The sequence below is a fragment of the Megascapheus bottae genome, chromosome 1 (genome assembly GCF_031878675.1).
Source record: "Megascapheus bottae isolate mThoBot1 chromosome 1, mThoBot2.hap1, whole genome shotgun sequence".
Lineage (NCBI taxonomy): Eukaryota > Metazoa > Chordata > Mammalia > Rodentia > Geomyidae > Megascapheus > Megascapheus bottae.
This window is the reverse complement of record NC_143509.1, coordinates 10,825,157-10,850,407: the sequence shown is the minus strand read 5'-3', so window position 1 is coordinate 10,850,407 and position 25,251 is coordinate 10,825,157. Positions and strand designations below refer to the sequence as shown.

General features: G+C 43.1%; 2 protein-coding genes and 2 pseudogenes across 2 annotated transcripts; all 4 read left to right on the top strand.

The window, feature by feature from the left end:
* The first annotated feature begins 941 nt into the window (after positions 1-941).
* Positions 942-1,886, top strand: LOC150068391 (olfactory receptor 7D4-like). Its single transcript, XM_090327585.1, has one exon. It carries the CDS (start codon positions 942-944, stop codon positions 1,884-1,886), a length of 945 nt encoding a protein of 314 aa, XP_090183711.1.
* Positions 1,887-11,253: 9,367 nt separating this feature from the next.
* On the top strand, positions 11,254-12,199 carry LOC150068390 (olfactory receptor 7D4-like; annotated as a pseudogene).
* Positions 12,200-19,336: 7,137 nt separating this feature from the next.
* LOC150068389 (olfactory receptor 7D4-like) lies at positions 19,337-22,908 on the top strand. The gene is made up of 3 exons (XM_090327466.1): positions 19,337-20,327; positions 20,688-20,695; positions 22,792-22,908. Exons 1-3 carry the CDS (start codon positions 19,337-19,339, stop codon positions 22,906-22,908), a joined length of 1,116 nt encoding a protein of 371 aa, XP_090183592.1.
* An 8-nt stretch (positions 22,909-22,916) lies between these two features.
* LOC150068388 (olfactory receptor 7D4-like) lies at positions 22,917-23,838 on the top strand (annotated as a pseudogene).
* The last annotated feature ends 1,413 nt before the right edge of the window (positions 23,839-25,251 follow it).

Genomic DNA, 25,251 nt, shown 5'->3' with positions numbered 1-25,251 from the left:
TGGAAAATATATATGAATTCAAGTATACCCTGCAAAGCCCCTATGGCTTTGTCTGTTTATATGTGGACATCTGTCTTTGAAAGAAATTTACTTGCTATACTTCAGAAAAACAACTTTCTTGTCAGTGTGAATTTTCCTTAATATTCCCATTTGGCGTGGTGTTATACATATTCTTCTGGTCAATTCTAATTGAGCATAGAAACCACTTATCACAGTCCGAGGTTACACAGTATCCCCTTAAGTTATCCCCATCTATATTAAATCTTCCTCCTAAAACAAAAACCAACTTCCTCTTCCTCCCCCGCCTCCTTTTTCCTCCTCCTCCTCCTGCTCCTCTTGTACTTCTTCTTCTGCTGCTACTTCTGCTGCTGCTGCTGCTTCCTCTTCCTCTTCCTCTTCTCCAACATCCCTGCGACTGAATTCAGTGTCTGGTGTTCTTTGTGAGCATTTTTGATCAGGGTTATTCCTCTGCTATTTGAGACACATCTACACAATGCTCATATCAGGGCGCTATTCAAAGACAAGACCCTCATAGAGTTTTACCTGTGCTCGCTTTAAATCCCAGTCCTCAAATCCCAGTCTCCTGTGTAGCTGGGTTAAGAGATGTCAGTGTCCGCCATTTGGCAAGACAAAATAACTTCATTTTTTACTTAACAGAAACAGAATAAACACATACAAGAATCCAAATAAAATCTCAACACTTTCAGAACAGCAGTTATGGCCTTACATGTGAGATTTTGTTTAAGTTTGAGGGAATAATTTTTTTACCCACATATTACAATATGACAGTAAGTGGAGGCAAATTTGGCTGTGCAGGTCAACCCCGGGGGAGCCATTAGGAAACAAAAAAGGCATCGGGCAGGGGAAGGGCATGACCACTTGAGCTGGCGGTGGACATTGATTGAACTTTCCTTACTTGCCCCAAGGAAACAGCCAGGGCTATGACAGCACAAAACCACACAGGGGAATCACCATTCCTCCTCCTGGGCCTCTCAGAGGACCCTCAACTCCAGCCCCTGCTCTTTGGGCTCTTCCTGTCCATGTACCTGACCACCATACTCGGAAATCTGCTCATCATCCTGGCTGTGGCCTCCTACACCCACCTCCACATGCCCATGTACTTCTTCCTCTCCAACCTGTCCTTTGTAGACATCTGCTTCACCTCCACCACCGTTCCCAAGATGCTGGTGAACAACCAGACCCAGAGGGAAGACATCTCCTACCCAGAGTGCCTCACTCAGGTTTATTTCTTCATGATTTTTGTTGGAATGGACAATTTCCTATTGACTGTGATGGCTTATGATCGCTTTGTCGCCATCTATCACCCACTGAACTACCCAGTTATCATGAACCCTCACTTCTGTGGCCTCCTTGTCCTCGTGTTTTGGCTTCTCATTTTGTGCATCTCACTAATCCATGTTGTACTGATGAGGAAATTAACCTTCACCCCAGGAACCACCATCCCCCATTTCTTCTGTGAACTACCTCAGGTTCTCCAGGTGGCCAGCTCTGACACCCTTCTCAATGACATCTGGATGTACCTGGATTTTTTGCTGTTCTGTGTGTTTCCTGCCCTAGGAATCTTCTTCTCTTACCATCAAATCCTCTCCTCTTTAATGAAACTGTCCAACACGGCAAGCAAGCACAAAGGCTTCTCCAACTGTGGCTCTCACCTCTGCGTGGTCTTGTTCTATGGGACAGGACTTGGGGTGTACCTCAGCTCTGCAGTGTCCTCCTCTGCCCACAGAAGCAAGGTGGCCTCGGTGATGAACACAGTGGGCACTCCCATGCTGAACCCCTTCATCTACAGCCTGAGGAACCAGGAGGTGATGGGGGCCCTGGGGAGACTGCCAGGCAGAGTGGTCTCCTGTCTTGATGGACTGTGAAGCACAGAACAAAGTAGTCCATTGGAAGTGGGAAGACTAATTGGCTGAATATCAGATCGGTGATACTTTTCCTTCATTATAGGATTCAGTGTATATGTATATATAGATTCTTCCGTCTAGAGAGACGTACTTATTCACACGTACTACCAAAGCCCCTATGGCTTTGTCTGTCGATGTTTGGACATGTATCTTTCAAGGAAATTTACTTGCTATCCATCAGGAGAACAATTTCTGTTTTCAGTGTGGATTTTTCTTACTATTCCCATTTGGGTTGCTGTTGCACAATTTTCATGGGCATTTCCAATTGAACATTGAAAGCACTTATCACAATCCAGGTTTACACAGTATCCCTGTAAGTTATCCTCTTCTATGTTAATTATTCCTCCTCAAACACAAAATTACTTCTTTTTCTCCTCCTTCTCATCCTCCTCCTCCCCCACCTCCTCATCCAAGAATCCAAATAAAATCCCAACAATTTCAGAACAGGATTTATGGCCTTACGTGTGACATTTTGTTTTAAGATTGAGGACAAATCTCAAAAAATTGAATCACTCCAAAACTAATCTCCAAAGTAACAACCATCCCATTAAAAATGGGCCAAAGACTTAAAGAGAGTTTTCTCTGAAGAAGAAACAAAAATGGCCTATAGACACATGAAGAAATGCTCAACATCTCTGGTCATAAAAGAAATGCAAATCAAAACAACTCTAAGATTCCACCTCACTCCAGTTAGAATGGCCAGGATCAAGAAATCTAATAACAACTGATGCTGGAAGGGATATGGCCAGGAGGGATCACTACTACACTGTTGGTGGGAGTGCAAACTCGTTCAAACACTATGGAAAGCAGTATGGCAGTGCCTTAAAAGCTAAACATACAGCTCCCCTATGACCCAGCAATTCCACTACTTGGCATTTACCCAACCATCCAGAAACTAGGGCATACTAAATCCACTAGCACAACAATGTTCATTGCAGCATTATTCACCATAGCAAAAATAAGGAACCAACGTAGATGTCCCTCAGGTGATGAGTGGATTAACAAGTTGTGGTATTTGTACACAGTGGAATTCTATGCTGCTGTCAGAAAAAACGACATCTCCCCATTTGTTAGGAAATGGAAAGTCTTAGAAAAAAATCATATTAAGTGAAGTAAGCCAGACTCAAAGGAACACAGGCTCAATGGTTTCCCTCATTTGTCATAATCAGTAGAAACCTTGGGCTCTACTAGCAGAGATCTGCAATAGAGCAAAACCTTGATACATAAGGCCATATAGTATGAAGCTAATTGAAAAGACCTCCAGGATATTGAAAGAAAGCCATGTAATGAATGATTGTTGTCCTTAATGTAATGCGTTATCTCTCATCTCTTTTGCTGTCCCTTGGTTATCTCATATCGTTACAGTATCTCACATTGCTATCTGATATATTGGATTTATTTGTATTCGGTTGTTTGAAATTGGATAGGGAAGAGGGGAAAACCAAGATGGGGTGGGGGGGAGTGGAGGGATGTGCCGGGGCCAGCCGGCAGCAAACCAGGGTTCACAGATTGGGATTCCTGAAATAGGGGGCAAGGACTAGGAAAAAATAAAAGAGAGACAAACAGATGGGGTTCTGGAGGGCTACAGCCCAAATCAGGAGCCACAGCTTAAGAAGCCTGTAGCCCAGGACCGTAGCCCAGTTTATTTCCAGTTCTGACCTTAAATACACTTCTTTAAACTAGGGAACTGCCAGGGGCTACATTCGTACAAAGAGTATCAAGTCTCAAATAGGTTGAATGAGAAGCTATCAAGTCCCAAACAGGTTAAATGAGAAGCTATTGACACAGCCCAAAATCATGACAAGAGCTTACTTCCTTGTGTATTCAATTGTGCGGGTCCAAGGTCACTGACCCCACAGTCATGGTCCCAGACCCCATAGTCAGTCCCCAACATCTCCCCCGTCTTTATTTTAAAAGATGCGAACCCGCCTGTCTTAGGTTGGGTGGATTGCAAACTCTGGCTTACCCATCATGGGGACCTTCTTCAGATCAAGCTGAAGGCCCTGTCTTAGGTTGGTCAGAGCACATCCCCTCTTACCCGTCCTTGACTGCGATTCCTCTCGTGGGGGCTCTCAACCATCTGGGGCTTTGATCTGTGGGGTTATCCTGCAAGGTTTAGCAATGAATTTTGCAAGATCTTTACCACACAAGGCAGGCAACATTCCTGGACCAACAAAGGTCATCAGCAAGCCTTTTAGGTTACGAAGGCCCTGTGTCAAAGCAACAGTGGCAGCTGCAGCAATAGCTGCTAAGGAAATAAAAGCTACAATACCTGCTTCTATTAATCCAATAAACCTCCTAGGGCACATTAGGTCTTTCAATAGTTGTAAAGCCAAGACACCAGAATCTTCATAGCAGGGTAGAGACATATTCACAGGTAACATAATATAAGGTGGTTGTTTAACAATAATAACAGAGGTAGCTAATCCATTATACATACAATTTGTAAAAGAACAATTATCGCATGTTATATTAAATTGTGTAGAATCAATGAATATGTTAAAAGGTCCATACATAATAGCAAAAGGAGGAGAAACACAGTTCATAATGTTCTTTTGATAGGAGGAGCTGGGTAGAATTGGCCCCTGACCAGTCTTGTAGCTATGAGGAAGTTCCAGTAATATTGGTTACAAGGTTGCTTTTGATCTGGCACCCATATCCAGTGATTGATAGACTGCACCTCAGTACATCCTGGGATGGAGTCATTGTCCCGAAGTTTAACGCACAGTGGGTTGCCGATCCCAGAAGCAGAGAATCCACCCGTTTGAATGTTTTGAATAAACGGATCAGGAGCAGTCCCATATGCTGATCGGTTGACATGCAGATATAACTCAGGTCCTTTCCACATTGCAGGATGCAGCACTCGAGGGTCGGGGATCTAGGTCCAGTGAGTCACTGCTTGGATGGCCACTGTCACTCTCCACAATCCGAACACAGCGTTCAGGGAGCCAGCGGGCATCATTTTCTTCCTGTGAAAAAACACATACATGCCCTCTACCCCAGGTTAGAACAGGATCTGGTCCGTGCCAAGCACCAGTTAGGGGATCCTTCCATTTTACTAAGGCAAAAGCACTCTGCTCTCTTTTTTCCCAGAATCGCTGAGCAGCAGATAAATTATTTGAAATTGAAAAAACAAATCCCAGAATGTCACTATGCATACAAGATGTGACATCTACTAAAGCAACCCCAAAAATCAATTTTGGTGCAGGTGGCTCAAGCCTGAACTCCCAGATACTCCACAGGCTGAGATCTGAGGATGGAAGCTCACAGTCGTCCTGAGCAGGAAGTCCTCCAGGCCCTTATTTTCACTTAAATAACACACACACACACACACACACACACACACACACACACACACACACACTATCCATCTTTCAATAGGATCAGAAGGTGATCATGTATTCCTGCTTTTCTTTAGGGAGTTTCATTTCTTTCCTGTGTGTGTGTCTGTGTGTGTGTGTGTGTGTGTGTGTGTGTGTGTGTGTGTGTGTGTGTGTCTGTCTGTCTGTCTGTCTGTCTGTGCCTGTGTCTGTGCCTGTGTCTGTGTCTGTGTCTGTGTTGCTCTTGGAGCTTGAACTTAGAGCCTGGGCCTTGTCCATGACTGCTTTTGCTCAAGGATTCTGCTCTTCTCCTTGAGCCACAGCTCCATTCTGCCTTTTCAGTGGTTCATTGAAGAGAAGACTCTACAGACTTCTCTGCCCCACTGGCTTCTAACTCTAAATCCTCACATCTCAGCCTCCTGAGTATTTCAAATTACAGGCCTGAGCCAGCAGAACCTAGCTGAGATTGTTTTCTTTTTCCTTTTTCTCTTTCTTTAGTTTTTCTTTTTGGTCCATTCTTGGACTTGAAGTCTGAGCCTGGACGCTGTCCCTGAGATATTCAGCTCAACACTACCACCCTACTCCTTGACTCACAGACCCACTTCTGGGTTTCTGGTGGTTAATTGGACATAAGAGTCTCACAGACTTTAATGCCTGGGCTGGTTTTGAACCAAAATCCTCAGATCTCAACATCCTGAGTAGCTAGAATGACAGGAGTAAGCCACCATGCCCGTGGTGTTTTCTAAGTTGACTTCATAGAAATCCAGCAATTGGGCCAAGGGGAGCAATAACACAAGGTAAGAAAGTTGGGGCTGATATGAGACAAATGAAGATCAGAAAATACAAATGTCCAGTTAACCAGGGAGTATACATTCATTAAATAATAATAATTAAATGGTCATGCATTTATTTAATCCACTGAACAATGCACTGAGCTATTCTCATAATATTCTGAGTAGATATTAAGAGTAACACATATGAGGTAACAAATATAATTTTATAGGTTGCTGAGTGTCTCAGTGTGCTGCTGTCCAAATAAAACGTGGGATTTTTATCTATAATTTCAAAGCATAAGAAACTTTAACGAGAAAAATGAAAAAAAATATTTTCCTGTAGAGATCAAGTGATCTATTACATGTCCAAACAAAAATAATATGTTCTCCATGGAATAAATTAATTCCTCTCACCCTGTAACAGCCCACAATAATGCAAGAAATTAACCTAAAACTTTATCCATGATGTCATCTTCACTTTAACTCATGGGTACAAAATGGTTTGGAGACTGGAAAGACATTTCATTTCATAAAGACAATTATTTCATGAAAGGCAATTCATTTCATGAGGACATCTTAGTAGATTCATCGATTGAGTTGCAAGAAACTGCACCAGCTTCTGACTACTTTCTCTGAATCCAGTCTCCGTCAAAACCCCGCCAACAAACGTCTAAGGAGGAGTTGGGGAGATAAGAAATCTTCAGTGATAACCAAAATACAGAGCCACGGTAGCCTGGCAAAGACAGGGGAAATGTAAATTTATGACCAGCGAGGGAAAACAAGACAAAAAGAAGATGGGGTGAGTAGCAGGCAATCCTCTGGAATAGTGAGGATGGGAAGGGCCAGAAATGAGCTCACATTTGCAGGTGAGGTCCCAGAACTCTAAGGCACTTGGAGCTCAGGCTTTGTGAACTCTGATTTCTTTTCTTTCTGTCACTTTCTGCAACCTAGAGCGCCTTTCTCATAAAGTTCCTTTCTGGAAGGTCTCTCAGTTTTCTTCACTCTTTCCCAATAATCAGCATTATCTGTCAGCTTTGCTACATCGATTATGTATTTATTAATCACCCGCTAAAGTTCCATTGTGCACCAGGTATTGTCTTTTGGGTTCCAGGCCAGGGACTTGTGTGTCTGTTTGTCTGTGTGTCTGTGTGTCTGTGCGTCTGTGTGTCTGTGTGTCTGTGTCTGGGTATGTGTCTGTGTCTGTCTGTCTGTGTGTCTGTGTGTCTCTAGGCCTGGCCCTTCAACTCTAACACTGGCACTGTTCCTCAGCTCCTTTTGCTCAAGGCTACCACTCTACTACTTGAGCTGCACTCCACCTCCAGATTCTTCTGTGATTTTTTGGAAAGAAGGCTCTCCAGGCTTTCCTGCCCAGGCTGGCTTTGAACACCCATTGGCAGACCTCAGACTCCTGAGCAATGATGATTACATGGATGAACCACCAGTGCCACCAGTGCTGGCATATTTGACCAAAAATGTATGGTATGTTTTCCAGTAACGTCCATAACAAAATCTAGCCAACAACAAATTATTAGTATGGAAAAATTCCCTTTCGTGGGTGTGTGTGTCTGTTTCTGTGTCTGTGTGTGTCTTTATGTGCATGTGCCTGTCGTAGTACTTGAAATGTGCACCTGGGCAATGCCCCTGAGCTACTGAGCCATACCAAGTGAACTGCAGCTCACGTGTGGCTTTTTGGTGATTAATTAGGAATGAGAATCTCATGGTCTTCCCTGCCTGATCCTTCAATTGCAGGCTCGTAGTAGCTAGAATGCCAGCTGTGAGCCACTGGCACCCAACTTCCCTCACTTAGTTTTGCACATGCATACTGGCTTCAGTGTGCACAGAATGGTTTTCTATGTATACCAACTGGAAAAGGGGGGTTTTGCTGTGGTATTTCCACACAGGCTTATATTGTGTTTTGATCACAATAAATCCCTCTGTAGCTCTTTCATTGGCCCATAGTTCCTGCTCCTGATTTCAACAGGGTTTAGTGGATTTTATCTTCATCTTCACACATATTCTATATTTCTCAATCCCACCATTCCCTCCTCTCCCTTAGGCTTCTTCCCATAAACATTTACATTCATGGTAGATAAATAATAGGTATATAGATAATAGGTAATACAAAGGGAGATGCTAACAAAGATGCAGTTACCTAGGTAGATAATGGACCAACAGACAGACAGGTAGACACACAGATAATAGATACATAAATATATCAGGAGGTAATAGAAAATAGGTAGATAGATATATAACTAATTGAGAGACAGACAGGTATGCACAAAGGTAGATAGATAATACATACACACAGGCATACATATATAGACAACAGTAGACACATATATTGATACTGAGATCGCAGACAGTAGCCTGGTATGTGTATGATAGGTAGACACATATATACATAAATAATGGACATGTGGAGGGTTAGAATGTAGGTAAGAAGATACGTAGCTGAGTTGTAGACACATAGATACATGGATATTAAACTGTGAAGATGAGAATGCACCTACCATTTGTCTTTGTGAACCTGGGTTATTTTGCTTCAGATGACATGATCTACACTTCCAGTCCTTTTCCTCCACAGGATGGAATCCATTCTTCCTAAAGACTGAAGAATATTCCATTATGTGTCCATCTCTGTTCTCCATTCATCCACGGAAGGACAGTAGGGCTGATTTCATTGCTTGTCCCAACCTAGAAGGCCTGTGCCTTCCTTTCCTACTCCTACTGATAAGAATCCATCTTCCCTCCCCCAGGACAAATGATTTCCATTTCCAGGAAGGTTTTTGCCCAACAGCTGTCATTCTGATATACACAGCGGCCATTTCATGGGCATAAAGGATGCTGTCACTGGTAATTGTTATGGAGATGACAAACACTTTTGTTCAGTCCATAAAATTTCTTTGTAAATATTGCTAGACAACTTGTTCTCTCAGAGCCTTGGGCATATGAATCAACTTCATCCAATGTACTATTGCATAATCCATTAATTCTGCTGATTTCAGCATAATAAGTTCCTGCTCTAGAGCATGAAATCGCACACAGTGCTGATGGTGTCTGTGTGTGTGTGTGTGTCTGTGCGTGTGTGTGTGTGTGTGTCTGTGTCTGTGTGTGTGCCAGTTCTGGGGTTTAGAGTCAGTGTTTCTGAGCCTTCTTACTCAAGGCTGCTACTAGATCCACAGTCATCATTTTACTGCTGAAAAGTTAGAAAGGAATCTGACAGACTTTTCTTGCCCGGACTAGCATAGAATGGCAAGCCTTAGCTCTCCACTTCCTGAGTAGCTAGGATTACAGGCATGAGATAAATGTACTAAACCCAGCTGTCAGAAAAAAGACATCGCCCCATTTGTAAGGAAGCGGAAAGACTTAGAAAAAAATCATATTAAGTGAATTAAGCCAGACTCAAAGGAACACAGGCTCAATGGTTTTCCTCATTTGTGATAATCAGTAGAAACCTTGGGCTCTCTAGTAGAGATTTGCAATAGAGCAAAACCTAGATATATAAGGCAATACAGTATGATGCTAAATGAAAGGACCTCTTGGATATAGAAACAAAAGCCATATAATGAGTGATTGTTGTCCTTAATAAACTACGTTATCTCTCATCTCTTTTGCTCTCCCTTAGTTATCTCATATTGTTACAGTATCTCACCTTGTTATCTGATATATTGGATGAATGCGAATTTGGTTATTTGAAATTGGATAGGGAAGGGTGGGAAACAAGATGAGGGGTGGGAGTGGGGGGAAGGGAAATGGGGACCAAGACATGAGAAAGGGTATCAATGTATGTGAAATAATGCACGTTCTATCTGCTGAATATAATGTAACCCTTCTATTAATTACAATAAAAATTATGACAAAATGTACTAAGCTCATTACATGTTAATTAATGTTGCTGTGTTCCTTTCTCCTCATTTCAGTGCAGCTGGTAGTCTCTTTTTTACCCTCTCTCATATTTTGGAATAAATAACCCAGCGGAATTCTCTCTCAGGAGGCATCCACAGCCATGTTAACCAGGCATGCTGTATTCCATCCACACAGGTAACAGATGTGTCCTATTGAGAACAGTTCAGTCCAGGAACGCTGCCTGGACTCCAGGCAATGAGGCTGAATGACATCCGGGAACTCCATGTACTGAGATCTTCCCCACAAATGCTCCCATTCCTTAGATGGATGCTTGATCCATGGCCTGCAGACTACGGGAGGAAGACTCGATCCTATTTCATGGTGAAGATTAACTCCACCAGGAAAATAGGTAAAAGAATTAATTGTACTTGAGAGTTGAAAGTGCTTCCTGAGAGTTGAAAGTGCTTCCTGAGAGGTGAAGGCAATGGAAAAGGTGGACAGAGAAATGGAGAGAGGAAAGGTGGGCAAAATCTTTCCTAATATTCAGTGTACAAATGTGAAGCTGGAACTGGGTGAACTGAGGGAGGGGTTGGACTGGGAGGAGTTGTGGAGACCATGGAAGGAGTGACATTTATGAAATGGTCTTGTACTCACAAACTGATCATTGAATTATAGTCCCGTGGTACAACTACATAAGCATAAGGTTTAGAAAAATACATTTCATAGGGACTGCAGCACGGCCAAGTGTTAGAGTGCTTGCCTGGCATGCACGAAGATCCGAGTTTGATTCCTCAGTACCACATACATAGAAAAGGCCGGAAGTGAATCTGTGGATGACTTAATTGTGCTCTAACTTTGACAATGCCCAAATGCAGTGCCCAGGCCTTGAATTAAAGCCTCAGGACTAGAAAAACACAAAAACTCTCAGTCAGGGTCCGGGAGTTTGACCTAGTGGTAGAGTGCTTGTCTAGCATGCACGAATATCCAGGTTCAATTCCTCGGTACCACAAACACAGAAAAAACCTGAAAGTGGTGCTTAGGCTCAAGTGGAAGACCTCTAGCCTTAAGAAAGTCCAAGGACAGTCCTCAAGCCCAAGCCCAAGCCCAGACTGGCAAAAAATAAATAAATAAATAAATAAATAAATAAATAAATAAATAAATAAATAAATAAATAAAAGAAGCAGTGAGTGAACAGAAAACATAGGGGATATTTACCCACATATTATAATAGGAAAGTGAGTGGAGCTAATCTTGGCTGTGCAGGTCTACCCCGGGGAACCATTAGGAAACAACAAAGGCATCTGGCAGTGGAAGGGCATGACCACTTGAGCTACCGGTGGGCACTGATTGAACTTTTGTTTACTTGCCCCAAAGAGAACAGCCAGGGCTATGACAGCACAAAACCACACAGGGGAATCACCATTCCTCCTCCTGGGCCTCTCAGATGACCCTCAATTCCAGCCCATCTTCTTTGGGCTCTTCTTGTCCATGCACCTGATCACCGTGCTTGGAAATTTGCTCATCATCCTGGCAGTCACCTCTGACCCCCACCTCCAAACCCCCATGTATTCTTCCTCTCCAACCTGTCTTTTGTGGACATCTGTTTTACTACTACTACCATCCCCAAGATGCTGGTGAACATCCAGACTCAGAGGAAAGACATCTCCTACCCAGAGTGCCTCACTCAGGTGTATTTCATTCTGGTTTTTGTTGCAATGGATAATTTCCTATTGACCGTGATGGCTTATGACCACTTTGTGGCCATCGGTCACCCATTGAACTACCCGGTTATCATGAACCCTCACTTCTGTGGCCTCCTGGTCCTCGTGTCTTGGCGTCTCATTTTCTGCATCACACTACATCATGTTCTACTGCTGAGGAAATTAACATTCTCCCCGGAACCACCATCCCCCATTTCTTCTGTGAAATAGCTCAGGTTCTCCAGGTGGCCAGCTCTGACACCCTCATCAATGACATCTGGATGTACCTGGCTTTTGTGCTGTTCTGTGTGTTTCCTGCCTTAGGAATCTTCTTCTCTTACCATCAAATCCTCTCCTCTTTAATGAAGCTGTCCAACATGGCTAGCAAGCACAAAGCCTTCTCCACCTGTGGCTCTCACCTCTGCGTGGTCTCCTTGTTCTACGGGACAGGACTTGGGGTGTACCTCAGCTCTGTGGTGTCCTCCTCTGCCCACAGAAGCAAGGTGGCCTAGGTGATGTACACAGTGGTCACTCCCATGCTGAACCCCTTCATCTACAGCCTGAGGAACCAGGACGTGATGGGGGCCCTGGAGAGAATGCCACGCAGAGTGGTCTCCTGTCTTGGTGGATTGTGAAGCACACGACAGTATAGTCCATTGGAAGTAGGAGGACAAATTGGTGGAATATCAGCATCATTGCTAATTTTCCTTCATTATAGGACTCAGGATAGATAGATAGACAGACAGACAGACAGAAAAATAGACAGACAGATAGATAGATAGATTTTTCCATCTAGAAAAGACATACTAATTCATGTGTTCCCGGCAAAGCCCCCTTGCCTTTCTCTGTCAATGTATGGACATCTACATTTCAAAGAAATTTACTTGCTAATCTGAAAAGAACAACTTTTATTTTCAGTATGAATTTTCTTAATATACCCATTTGGGTAGATGTTGTACAAATTTTCCTGGGCGTTTCTAATTGAACATAGAAAGCACTTATCACAATCCAAGCTTACACAATGTACCCTTACACAGTGTACTCTTATGTTATCCTCCTCTATATTAATTATTCCTACTAAAAACACAAAACAAATTCTTCTTCTTCCTCCTCCACCTCCTCCTCTTCTCCCGCTTATGTTTGTGCTTGTGCTTGTGCTTCTGCTTCTCCTTCTCCTTCTCCTTCTTATTCTGCTTCTACTTCTGCTTCTTCCACTTCCTCTTCATCTTCTCCTACAACCCTGGGACTTGAATTCAGTGCCTGTTGCTGTCCTTGTTCATTTTTGGTCAGAGTCATTCCTCTGTTATTTGAGACACCTCTACACAATCCCCAGAAGAGAGAGCTAATCAGAGATGAGATTCTCAGATTTTAGCCTATGCTGGCTTTAAACCCCAGCCCTCAGAGCTCAGCGTGGGTTAACAGATGTCAGTCTCCACCACTAAGCAAGACAAATAACTTCATTTTTTACTTAGCAGAAACAGAATAAACCCATACAAGAATCCAAATAAAATCCCAACACTTTCAGAAGAGCAGTTATGGCCTTACATGTGAGATTTTTGTTTAAGTTTGAGGGCATTTCTTTTTTCTTTTTTTTTTTTTTACTAATTTCTCTTTCCACTCAAGTATGAACTTGTTTCCATGATAGCTATACTAAGTGACATCCTCAGACAACAGTATCTGAGCATGCCTGTTTCTTCTCAACCTCACCAGAATTGGTGTTATAAATTTCCTTCAGCATTGACATAATACAGGATCACAATGTTTTATTGATTTGTGTATTCTATGTAGTTAAGAGGTTGACTATTTCTTCATGGATTTCTTTATGGCCATTTTTACCTCTCTTAAAGATTGCTTGGCAGGGAGCAGTGGCTTACACCTGTAATCGTAGCTATTCAGAAGGCTGAGATTTGAGGATCACAGTTCAAACCCAACCCGGACACTAAAGTCTGTGACAGTCTTATCTCCAGTTAACCCCTACAGAACCAGAAGTGGTACTGTGACTCAAGGGGTAGGGCAGTAGGCTTGGCTGAAGAGTTCAAGAATAGCAACCAGGCCCAGAGATCTAGCCCCATGACCAAACAAAAAATAAATGAGTGAATAAATAAACATTATCTTATCAATCTTTTTCGTCATTGGAAAGTCAACTTAATTGTGGACCTTTAATATTTGGTGTTGAGAGGTCTTTCTTCATCTTCTGTGCCTGGGTGACGTTGTAAGTCAACATCCCACACAATTCTTTCATTCTAATAAGCGGTTCCAGTGTTCTGAATAAAGTTTTCATTTGCTGCAATTTCTTTTCTCAATTTATCATCCTATTTAATAAAATGTTACAGAACTTTCCAGAAAGGACTAGTCTATGCTACTTCTTCAATTATGTCCTCTAGGATTTCCTCTCTCATTTGAGCTTCAGGTCTTACAGGCTGAGATGTGAGGATGGCTATTCAAAACCAGTTTGGGCAGGAAAGTCTGTGACACTCTAATCTCTACCCATAAAACTGTGGAAGTAAGATGGGCCTGCATTCACCCTGCCACTCACTACTGTGTCCCAGACACAGCATTCCATCAAGAGAAAGAAAAATGTGCATCTAAATTGGAAAAATATTCCAGAATGTCACTGTGTGTACAAGATGTGACCTCCACTGAAGGAACACCAAAATTCAGTTCTAGTGCCAGTGGCTCAAGCCTGAACTGCCAGCTACTCCACAGGCGGAGATCTGAGAGTGGAAGCCCACTGTCATCCTGGCCAGGAAAACCTCCAGAACATTATTTCCAGTTCAATAGGCACACGACAGAAATGGAGTGGTGGCTGAAGAGGTAAAGCACCAACCTTGAGTACAAAAGGTTTGAAAGAATGCCCAGGCCCTGAAATCCTGGTCCAGAACCAACACACACACACACACACACACACACACACACACACACACACACACACACACACCATCTTTCAATAGGATCCGGAGGGGATCATATATTCCTGTGTTTATTTAGGGGATTTCATTTCTTTTCCTGTGTGTGTGTGTGTGTGTGTGTGTGTGTGTGTGTGTGTGTGTGTGTGTCTGTGTGTGTGTGTTGCTTGTGCAGCTTGAACTCAGAGCATGGGCATTATCCAAGACTGTTTTTACTCAAGGATTCTGCTCTTCTGCTTGAGCCACAGCTCCATTCTTCCTTTTTAGCGGTTCATTGAAGAGAAGACTCTACAGACTTTTCTGCCCCACTGGCTTCTAACTCTAAATCCTCACATCTCAGCCTCCTAAGTAATTAGGAATACAAGCCTGAGCCAGCAGCATCAAACTGAGATTGTTTTCTTTTTCCTTTTTCTCTGTATTTTTTGTGGGTCTTTGCATTTGAGTTCTGAGCGTGGGTGCTGTCCCTGAGCTCTTCAGCTCAACACTACCGCCCTACTCCTTGAGCCACAGACCCATTTCTGGGCTTCTGGTGGTTAATTGGAGATAAGAGACACGTGGTGCTAAGTGCCTGGGCTGGTTTTGAACCAAGATCCTCAGATCTCAGCTTCCTGAGTAGCTAGGATAACAGGAGTGAGACACTATGTCTGGCAGTGTTTTCGAAGCTTGACTTCATAGAAATCCAGCAATTGGGCTGAGTGGGTCAGTAACAGAAGGTAAGGAAATTGGGGCTGATATGAGAGAAATGAAGATAAGAAAATACAAATTTCCAGTTGACCAGGGAGGATACACTCATTAAATAATAAATAAATGATCATATATTGATTAAATCCACTGAACAGGGCACTGAGCTATTTTTTGTGATATTCTGAGTGGATATTAAGCGGAACCTATATGAGGTAACAAATATAATTTTATAGGTTGCTGGGTGTCTCAGTGTGCTGCTGACCAAACAAAACATGGGATTTTTATCTATAACTTCCAAGTATAAGACACTATTAAATAATGAATGAAAATCAAGAAATTGTTTTTCCCTGGAGAGAACAAGTTATCTATATTACATGACCAAAGATGCTTCAAGGCAGATGCCAAATAGACATGGCTCCAGAGTTTTAGTTCCTGTAGACATTAATAGTTCCTTTGAGAATACATTATTATCTTTTTTACCAAAACAAAAGGAAGAAAACAAAAGAAACTGCGTTCCCCTAGGAATAAATTAATTCCCTCACCCTGTAACAGCCTACAATAATGCAAGAAATTAAACTAAATCTGTTTATCCATGATGTCATCTTCACTTTAACTCATGGGAACAAAATGGTTTGGGGAACAAAATGGTTTGAAGACTGGAAAGACATTTCATTTCATAAAGACAATTATTTCATGAAAGGCAATTCATTTCATGAGATCTTAGTACATTCATCGATTGAGTTGCAAGAAACTGCACAAGCTTCTGACTCCCTTCTCTGACTCCAGTCTCCGTGAAAACCCAGCCAACAAACTTCTAAGGAGGAGTTGGGGAGATAAGAAATCTTCAGTGATAACCAAACAGAGAGCCATGATAGCCTGGTAAAGACAGGGGAAATGTAAATTTATGACCAGCAAGGGAAAACAAGACAAAAAGAAGATGGGGTGAGTAGCAGGCAATCCTCTGGAATAGTGAGGATGGGAAGGGCCAGAAATGAGCTCACATCTGCAGGTGAGGTCCCAGAATGCCAAGGAACTTGGAGTTCAGGCTTTGTGAACTCTGAATTCCCTTCTTTATCTCACTTTTTGCAACCTAGAGCGTCTTCTTCATGAAGTTCCTTTCTGGAAGGTTTCTCGCTTTTCTTCACTCTTTCCCAATAGTCAGGGTTATCTGTCAGCTTTGCTACATCTCATTATATATTTGTTAATCACCGCTAAAGTTCCGTTGTACACCAGGTATTGTCTCTTGGGTTCCAGGCGAGGGATTCCTGTGCGTGTCTGTGTGTGCAGGCCTGGGCTTGAACTCTCACCCTGCCACTTGACCTGCGGCTCCACTTAGAGCTTTTTCTGTCATTCTTTGGAATAAGGGTCTCATAGACTTTCCTGCCCAGGTTGGCTTTGAACTGCCATTGTCAGATCTCAGACTCCTGAGCAATGATGATAACAGAGATGAACCTCTAGTGTCAGCTTTGCTTGGAATTTTTTTCTTATACTCTCCCATATTTTTCTTGCTTATTCTACTGAAAATGTAAGTTTTGTTTCCCAATAGTGTCCATAACAAAATCTAGCCAACAACGGAATTATTAATAAGGAAGAATTCCCCTTCGTTTGTGTGTGTTTTGTGTGTGTGTGTGTGTTTGTGTGTGTGTGCCCGCATGTACATGTGGCAGTCGTGGGGCTTGAACTGTGGGTCTGGGCACTGTCCCTGAGTTTCTGAGCAATACCAAGTGAACTTCAGCTCACGTGTGATTTTTTTTTAATTACAGAATTTATTAACATTGATTTTTACATCATTTTCAAATGCCATGTTTATCAAACAAGTACACAAGAAGGTAATCTCTATGTACAATCACTGGAGGAACAATTTTTTTAGCTGGGGAATGGAGCCCAGTTTAGTAGCAACTTTGGTAAGATGTGGGGAATGTCAAAAAGGTATCTTGTTCCAGGCACTGTGTTGATTAGGCCTGGAGTGGACGGGCGCTTGCTGACTCCTATAATCCTAGTTACTCAGTGGGCTTGAGATCTGAGAAACACAATTTAAACCAGTCCAGGGAAGAAAGACTGTGAGGTTCATACTGCCAATTAATCACCAGAAAGCTGGAAGGGAAACTGTGGCTCAAGTGACAAGAGTGTCAGCACAGGGCAGAAGAAGCTAAGTCCCAGTATCTAGAACCCGAGTCTCAGCCCCAGTAATGGCACAATACAACCAACCAACATTCACAAACAACAAAATCCACATTTGTGTATATTTCATCAATCTTTTGTGCATTTGGCTCAATTCTGAGAAAGAAGCTGAAGGATTATTTCACAGGTCATATCTGACTTCGCTTTTTCTAAGTTATGTTCTTTTGGGAGGGAACCTCAGGTTGAAATGAAACAATTCAAACTCCCCATCCCCAAATGTATAAATGGAAGAAAAACATACAATGACCAAGAACTGAATCCCAAGAAACATGCCCTTAGAATGCTACCAAATTCATGGAACAGGTAAGTGGTGTGTCCACACTGGGCCCTTGGCTGGCCCTTGATCACTTGCTTTTCTGGTTCAACTCCTCCCTTCTCCTCCTTCCAAGGTAGGGTTTTCCCTCACATGTGGCAGTCGTGGGGCTTGAACTGTGGATCTGGGCACTGTCCCTGAGTTTCTGAGCAATACCAAGTGAACTTCAGCTCACGTGTGATTTTTTGGTGATTAATTAGGAATGAGAATCTCATGGACTTCCCTGCCTGAGCTGGCTTCACACCCTGATCCTTCAATTGCAGCCTCCTAGTAGCTAGAATGCCAGCTGTGAGCCACTGGCACCAAACTTCCCTCACCTAATTTTGCACATACACACTGTCTTCTGTGTGTAAAGAATGGTTTTCTATGTATACCAACTGGAAAAGGGGGTTTTGCTGTGGTATTTCCATACAGGCATATATTGTATTTTGATCAAAATAAACTTGATTGTAGCTCTTTCTTTGGCCTGTAATCTGTGTGCCTGATTTCAAAAGCGTTTAGTGGATATTATCTTCATCTTCACACATATTCTTTATTACACAATCCCACCATTCCTCGTTCTCTCTCAGGATTATACCCATAAACATTTACACTCATGATAGATAGATGGACAGACAGACAGACAGGCAGATAGAGCATTGAGCATATGAATCAAATTCATCCTATTTATTATTGCATAATGCATTATTTCTGCTGTTTTCTGCATACTACGTTCCTGCTCCAGAGCATGAAATCTCACACATGTGTTGTATAGTGTGTGTGTGTGTGTGTGTGTGTGTGTGTGTGTGTGTGTGTGTCAGTCCTGGGATTTAAACTCAGTATCCCTGAGACTTGTTAGCCAAGGCCACAGCTCCAACACTTCCATTTTTTGGTGCTTCAAATTGGAGTTGAGAGTTTCACAGACTTTCATGCCTAGGCTGGCACCGAACCATGAACCTCAGATCTCAACCTCCTGAGCAGCTAGCATGACAGACATAAGCCAAAGGTGGTTTCCTCAATGTATTGTGTGTTTGCGATATGATGTTGCTTTCTCCTCTGGCACTCTCTTCTTTATTTGCTCATATTTTAGAAGGATTTCTCTGTCAGGAGGCATCCACAGTCATGTTGACCAGCCATGCTATATTCCATCCACACAGGTAACAGATGTGTCGTGTTGAGAATAGCTCAGCCCACGAACGCTGCCTGGGCTCCAGGCGATGTTGCTGAATGACATCCAGGAACTCCATGTACAGCGATCTTCCCCACAAATGCTCCCATTCCTGAGATAGATGCTCACTCCATGGCCTGCAGACAACAATAGGACGACTCCACGGTGTTGGCCTTTCATGTCTCTTCTCACGTGGTCCACATTCACCCAACTCCACAAGAAGTAACATATTCATAACCTGGGAGTTGAAAGCACTTTCTGACTGTGGAGGTGAGGGGAAGAGATGGGCAGATGAATGGAGAAAGGAAGGGTGGGCAAATGCAATCCTAAAACTCAATGTACAAATGTGAAACTAGAACTGGGTAAACTGAGGGATGGAAGGGGCTGGGAGTCACAGACCATGATGGGATGACAATATACTCACAAGTCCTATGTTGAATTGAAAGCCCTGACTACAACTACTTACAAATAACTTCAAACACTACCATGTGAGCGTTCACTGAATTTTTGTTTACTTGTCCCAAGGAGAACAGCCAGGAGTATGACAGCAAAAAACCTCACAAGGGAATCACCATTCCTCCTCCTGGGCCTCTCAGATGACCCTCAACTCCAGCCCCTGCTCTTTGGGCCCTTCCTGTCCATGTACCTGATCACTGTGCTCGGAAATCTGCTCATCATCCTGGCCATCACTTCTGACCCCCACCTCCACACCCCCATGTACTTCTTCCTCTCCAACCTGTCTTTTGTGGACATCTGCTTCACCTCCACAACTATCCCAAAGATCCTGGTGAACACCCAGACCCAGAGGAAAGACATCTCCTACCCAGAGTGCCTCACTCAGGTGTATTTCTTCATGATTTTTGGTGGAATGGACAATTTCCTATTGACTGTGATGGCTTATGACCGTTCTGTGGCCATCTGCCACCCACTGAACTACCCGGTGATCATGAACCCTCACCTCTGTGGCCTGCTGGTCCTGGCGTCTTGGCTGGTCATGTTCTGTGTCTCCATGCTCCATATCCTGCTCCTGGTTCGCCTGACCTTCTCCGTGGGTACCAAGATCCCCCATTTCTTCTGTGAACTGGTTCAGCTTCTCGAGGTGGCCAGCTCCGATGCCCTGGTGAACACCATCTGTCTCTATGTGGTGACTGCCCTGGTTTGTGCATTTCCTGCCACTGGGATCATGTTCTCTTACTGTCAGATCCTCTCCTCTTTAATGAAGCTGTCCAACACTGCTAGCAAGCACAAAGCCTTCTCCACCTGTGGCTCTCACCTCTGCGTGGTTGCCTTGTTCTACGGCACAGGCTTTGGGGTGTACCTCAGTTCGGCTGTATCTCTTTCTCCCAGATTCGGGGCCGTGGCCTCGATGATGTACACAGTGGTCACCCCTATGCTGAACCCCTTCATCTACAGCCTGAGGAACCAGGATGTGATAGGGGCACTGGGGAGACTCCTGCGCAGAGCTCTGCCTAGTCCCAAATGGATTCCTGACCCCAAATTAAGTGGGCACCACAAACCATCAGGAAAAAGCTGTGAGTTCTCCTATCCTGGCCCTGAATATGTTTATGTGTCTGTGTCTGTGTCTGTGTCTGTGTCTGTCTGTGCGTGTGTCTGTGTGGCAACTGAAGCTTGAACTCAGGGCACTTTTCTCTCTCATATAGCTATTTCACTGAAGGCTGGCACTCTGCCACTTGAGAAATATCTGTACTTGTGGATCTTGCTGGACAGCTGGACATAAGAAGCCCTAAGAATTGTTCGGCCATGATAACTTTGAACTGAGATCCTCAGATCTCAGCTTCTTGGGGAGCTAGGACTGCAGATGTGAGCCACTGGTGTCTGACTGTCTAGGCTCTTTCACCGCTGTAAATGTCTTCTTTCATTGATTGTTTTAGTTCCCAAAGTACGTCTGACTCCACTTGGATATGTGTGTGTTTGTTACTCTCAGTTACTTCCTCCATCATTCCTTTGAAACTTTTCTTACCTGTAGACTGATTTAAGGGTCAGCTTTGTTCAGTTTTTTCTGAGATTTCTAATTTGACATCCAGAACATTTTTATTCACCAACAATACTGAGACGGTTTCTGAGAAAATCATCTTACTGAATAATTCAGTCCTGTCACTTAAAACAGTTAATTCCTTGGATCTACACAAGTGACAAAAGGAAAATCCTAACCAATCAAGACGGGTGCTTGTTTTACATCTATAACATTTTTTCATCTGGAAAGCTTTCCTTGAACTAATTATTCCTGGGGCTGGAACTCAGGGCGTGGGCACTGTCCTTGGGGTTTTTCCTCAAGGTTAGTGCTCTACTACTTGAGCCACAGTAAGACTCTTGACCTTTCTATATGTGTGGTACTGAGGAATCGAATCCAGGTCTTCATGCATCCTAGCAAGCACTCTAACACTAGGCAAAACTCCTGACCCCTGAACTAGTTATTCTTACTAAGCCAATTTCTCGATGGAGGAGACAGTTTAGAATGCACAATAACCAGACACCTGACACTGCACCCAGAGGCCAAACCCTGGCTCTCCTGCCTTTTTTTCTTTTTCTTTCTTTTTCTTTCCTTTTTTTCCCCCAGTCTTGGGCTTGAACTCAGGGCCTGAGCTCTCTCCCTGAGCTTCTTTTGTTCAAGGATAGCAAGCTACCTCTTTCAACTTTTTCTGTTTATATGCAATCAAACTCAGGGCTTCATGCATGCTAGGCAAGCATTCTACCACAAAGCCACATTTACAGCCTACCTGTTGCATGAACACATGGTTGGATTTACAAGAATATAATTACAGTCTAGCTTGTAAATTTTTTTCACTTGTATATGAACATCTAGAGACACTATAGCATGGTGCTTCCTTTCTGATGGAATTCTATTTATTTATGTAATATAGTAATTTACATATAAAAATATATAATTTGATACATAAATATACTATATTTTCTTTTCTTTTTTCTTTTTTGCCAGTTCTGGAGCTGGAACTCTGGGCCTGAGCACTGTTCCTGGGCTTTCACCAAAAAATAGTGTTCTAGAACTTCCATCTTTTTCTGGTTAATTAGATATAAGAGATAAATTATATGTATGTATACATATATACATATACATAGGATTACAGGCATGAGCCACCACACCCAGCTTAAGAAATCCACCTTTGCTTCTATGGCTTTAATAGAAGCCAGGCGTCAGTGGCTAACTCCTGTCATTGTAGCTACTCAGGAGGCTGAGATCTGAGGATCGTGGTTCAAAGCCAATCCAAGCACAAAACTCAGTGAGACTCTTCTCTCTATGAACCACTAGAAAACTGGAAGTGGTGCTGTGGTTCAAGTGGTAGAGTGCTAGCCTTGAGAAAGCCCAAGGGCAGTGCCCAGGCCCTGAGTTCAAGCCCCAGGACTCGCAAATAAAATGAATGACAGGATGTACAAGTCCTGTGGAAGAAGGCACAGTGGGAGCAGAGGGAAGATGGACGGGGGCGGGGGTGAGAAAGGGATGCGGACTGCCAAGATACTTTATATGCATAGCCCATGAAACAATGAAACCCGCTAGAATTCCTCTAAGAATAGAGGAGGAAGGAGAGAGCAAAAGGGTAAAGCTAATCAGGGTATATTATAAGCAAATAATAGGTCAAAGAACCCTGCTATATACTGACTTTCAAAAAGACAAGACGAAAACACTTTTAGGGAATTGGTGTCTCCTACCTCTAATCCCAGGCTGAGATATGAGGCACATGGTTCAACACCAGTTGAAGCAGGTGAGTCCATGGACTCTTATATTCAATTAACCATGCATAAAGGTGGAAGTAGAGCTATGGCTCAAGTGGCAGTCGTGGTAGAGGATTAGCATTGAGGGAAGACAAAAGCTCAAAGATAGTCAAGGGCAGCACCCAATTCCCGAATTCAAGCCTCAGGACTAGCAAAACACAAAAACTCACAGTTAGTGAATACAAGACAGAAGATATTGACCAACATATTACAATATGAAAGTGAGTGGAGCCAACCTTGGCTGTGCAGGTCAACCCCGGGGAAGCCATTAGGAATCACAAAAGGCTTCTGGAAATGGAAGGGCATGACCACCTGAGCTGCCAGTGGGGATTGATTGAACTTTTGCTTATGCCCCAATGGCTATAGCCAGGACTATGACTGCATAAAACCACACAGGGGAATCACCATTTCTCCACCTGGGCCTCTCAGTTGACCCTCAATTCCATCCCATGCTATTTGGGCTCTTCCTGTCCATGCTAAGAAATCTGCTTATCATCCTGGCTGTCACCTCTGACCCCCACCTCGACACCCCCATGTACTTCTTCCTCTCCAACCTGTCTTTTGTAGACATCTGTTTTACCATTACAAGATGCTGGTGAACATCCAGACCCAGAGGAAAGACATCTCCTACCCAGAGTGCCTCACTCAGGTGTATTTCTTCATGATTTTTGGAGGAATGGGAAATTTCCTATTGACTGTGATGGCTTATCACCGCTTTGTGGCCGTCTGCCACCCACTGAACTACCCAGTTATCATGAACCCTCACTTCTGTGGCCTCCTGGTTCTGGTGTCCTGGCTTCTCATTTTCTGCATCTCAGTACATCATGTTGTATTGATGAGAAATTAACCTTCTCCCCGGGAATCACCATGCCCCATTTCTTCTGTGAACTAGCTCAGGTTCTCCAGGTGGCATGCTCTGACTCTCTCATAAATGACATTTCTATGTATGTGGCTACTGTGTTGTTCTGTGTGTTTCCTGCCTTAGGAATCTTCTTCTCTTACCATCAAATCCTCTCCTCTTTAATGAAGATGTCCAACACGGCTAGCAAGCACAAAGCCTTCTCCACCTGTGGCTCTCACCTCTGCGTGGTCTCCTTGTTCTACGGGACAGGACTTGGGGTGTACCTCAGCTCTGTGGTGTCCTCCTCTGCCCACAGAAGCAAGGTGGCCTCGGTGTTGTACACAGTGGTCACTCCCATGCTGAACCCCTTCATCTACAGCCAGAGGAACCAGGACGTGATGAGGGCTCTGGGGAGACTGCCAGGCAGAGTGGTCTCCTGTCTTCATGGATTGTGAACAAAGGAGTCCACTGGAAGGGAGAATACAAGTTGGCTGATTATCAGCATCATTGCTACTTTTCCTTCATTATAGGACTCAGGATAGGTAGATAAATAGATAAATATATATATATATATAGATAGATAGATAGATAGATAGATAGATAGATAGACAGACAGATAGATAGATGATAGATGGATAGAGAGATAGATAGATACATAGATACATAGATACATAGATAGATAGATTTTTCCATCTAGAAAAGACATACTAATTCATGTGTTCCCGGCAAAGCCCCCTTGCCTTTCTCTGTCAATGTATGGACATCTATATTTCAAAGAAATTTACTTGCTAACCTGAGAAAAACAACTTTTATTTTCAGTGTGCATTTTCTTATATTCCCATTTGGGTAGATGTTGTACAAATTTTCCTGGGCATTTCTAATTGAACATAGAAAGCACTTATCACAATCCAAGCTTACACAGTGTACCCTTAAGTTATCCTCCTCTATATTAATTATTCCTCCTAAAAACACAAAACAAATTCTTCTTCTTCCTCCTCCACCGCTTCCTCTTCTTTCGCTTATATTTGTGCTTGTGCTTCTGCTTCTGTTTCTCCTTCTTATTCTCCCTCTACTTCTGCTCCTTCCATTTCCTCTTCATCTTCTCCTACAGCCCTGAGACTTGAATTCAGTGCTTGGTGCTGTCCTTGTTCATTTTTGGTCAGAGTCATTCCTCTGTTATTTGAGACACATCTACACAATCCCCAGTAGAGAGAGCTAATCAGAGATGAGACTCTCAGACTTTAGCCTGTGCTGGCTTTAAACCCCAGTCCTCAGATCTCAGCCTGGGTTGACATATGTCAGGTCCACCACTTGGCAAGACAAATGACTTTATTTTGTACTTAGCAGAAACAGAATAAACCCATACAATAATCCAAATAAAATCCCAACACTTTCAGAAGAGCAGTTATGGCCTTACATGTGAGATTTTTGTTTAAGTTTGAGGGCATTTCTTTTTTCTTTTCTTTTTTTTTTTTTACTAATTTCTCTTTCCACTCAAGTATGAACTTGTTTCCATGATAGCTATACTAAGTGACATCCTCAGATAACAGTGTCTGAGCATGCCTGTTTCTTCTCAACCTCACCAGAATTGGTGTTATAAATTTCCTTCAGCATTGACATAATACAGGATCAGAGAGATTTATGTATTCTATGTAGTTAAGAGGTTGACTATTTCTTCATGGATTTCTTTATGGCCATTTTTACCTCTCTTAAAAATTGCCTTAGCAGGGAGCAGTAGCTTACACCTGTAATTCTAGCTACTCAGGAGGCTGAGATTTGAAGATCACAGTTCAAACACAACCAGAGCCTTATCTCCAGTTAACCAATACAAAACCAGAAGTGGTACTGTGACTCAAGGGGTAGGGCAG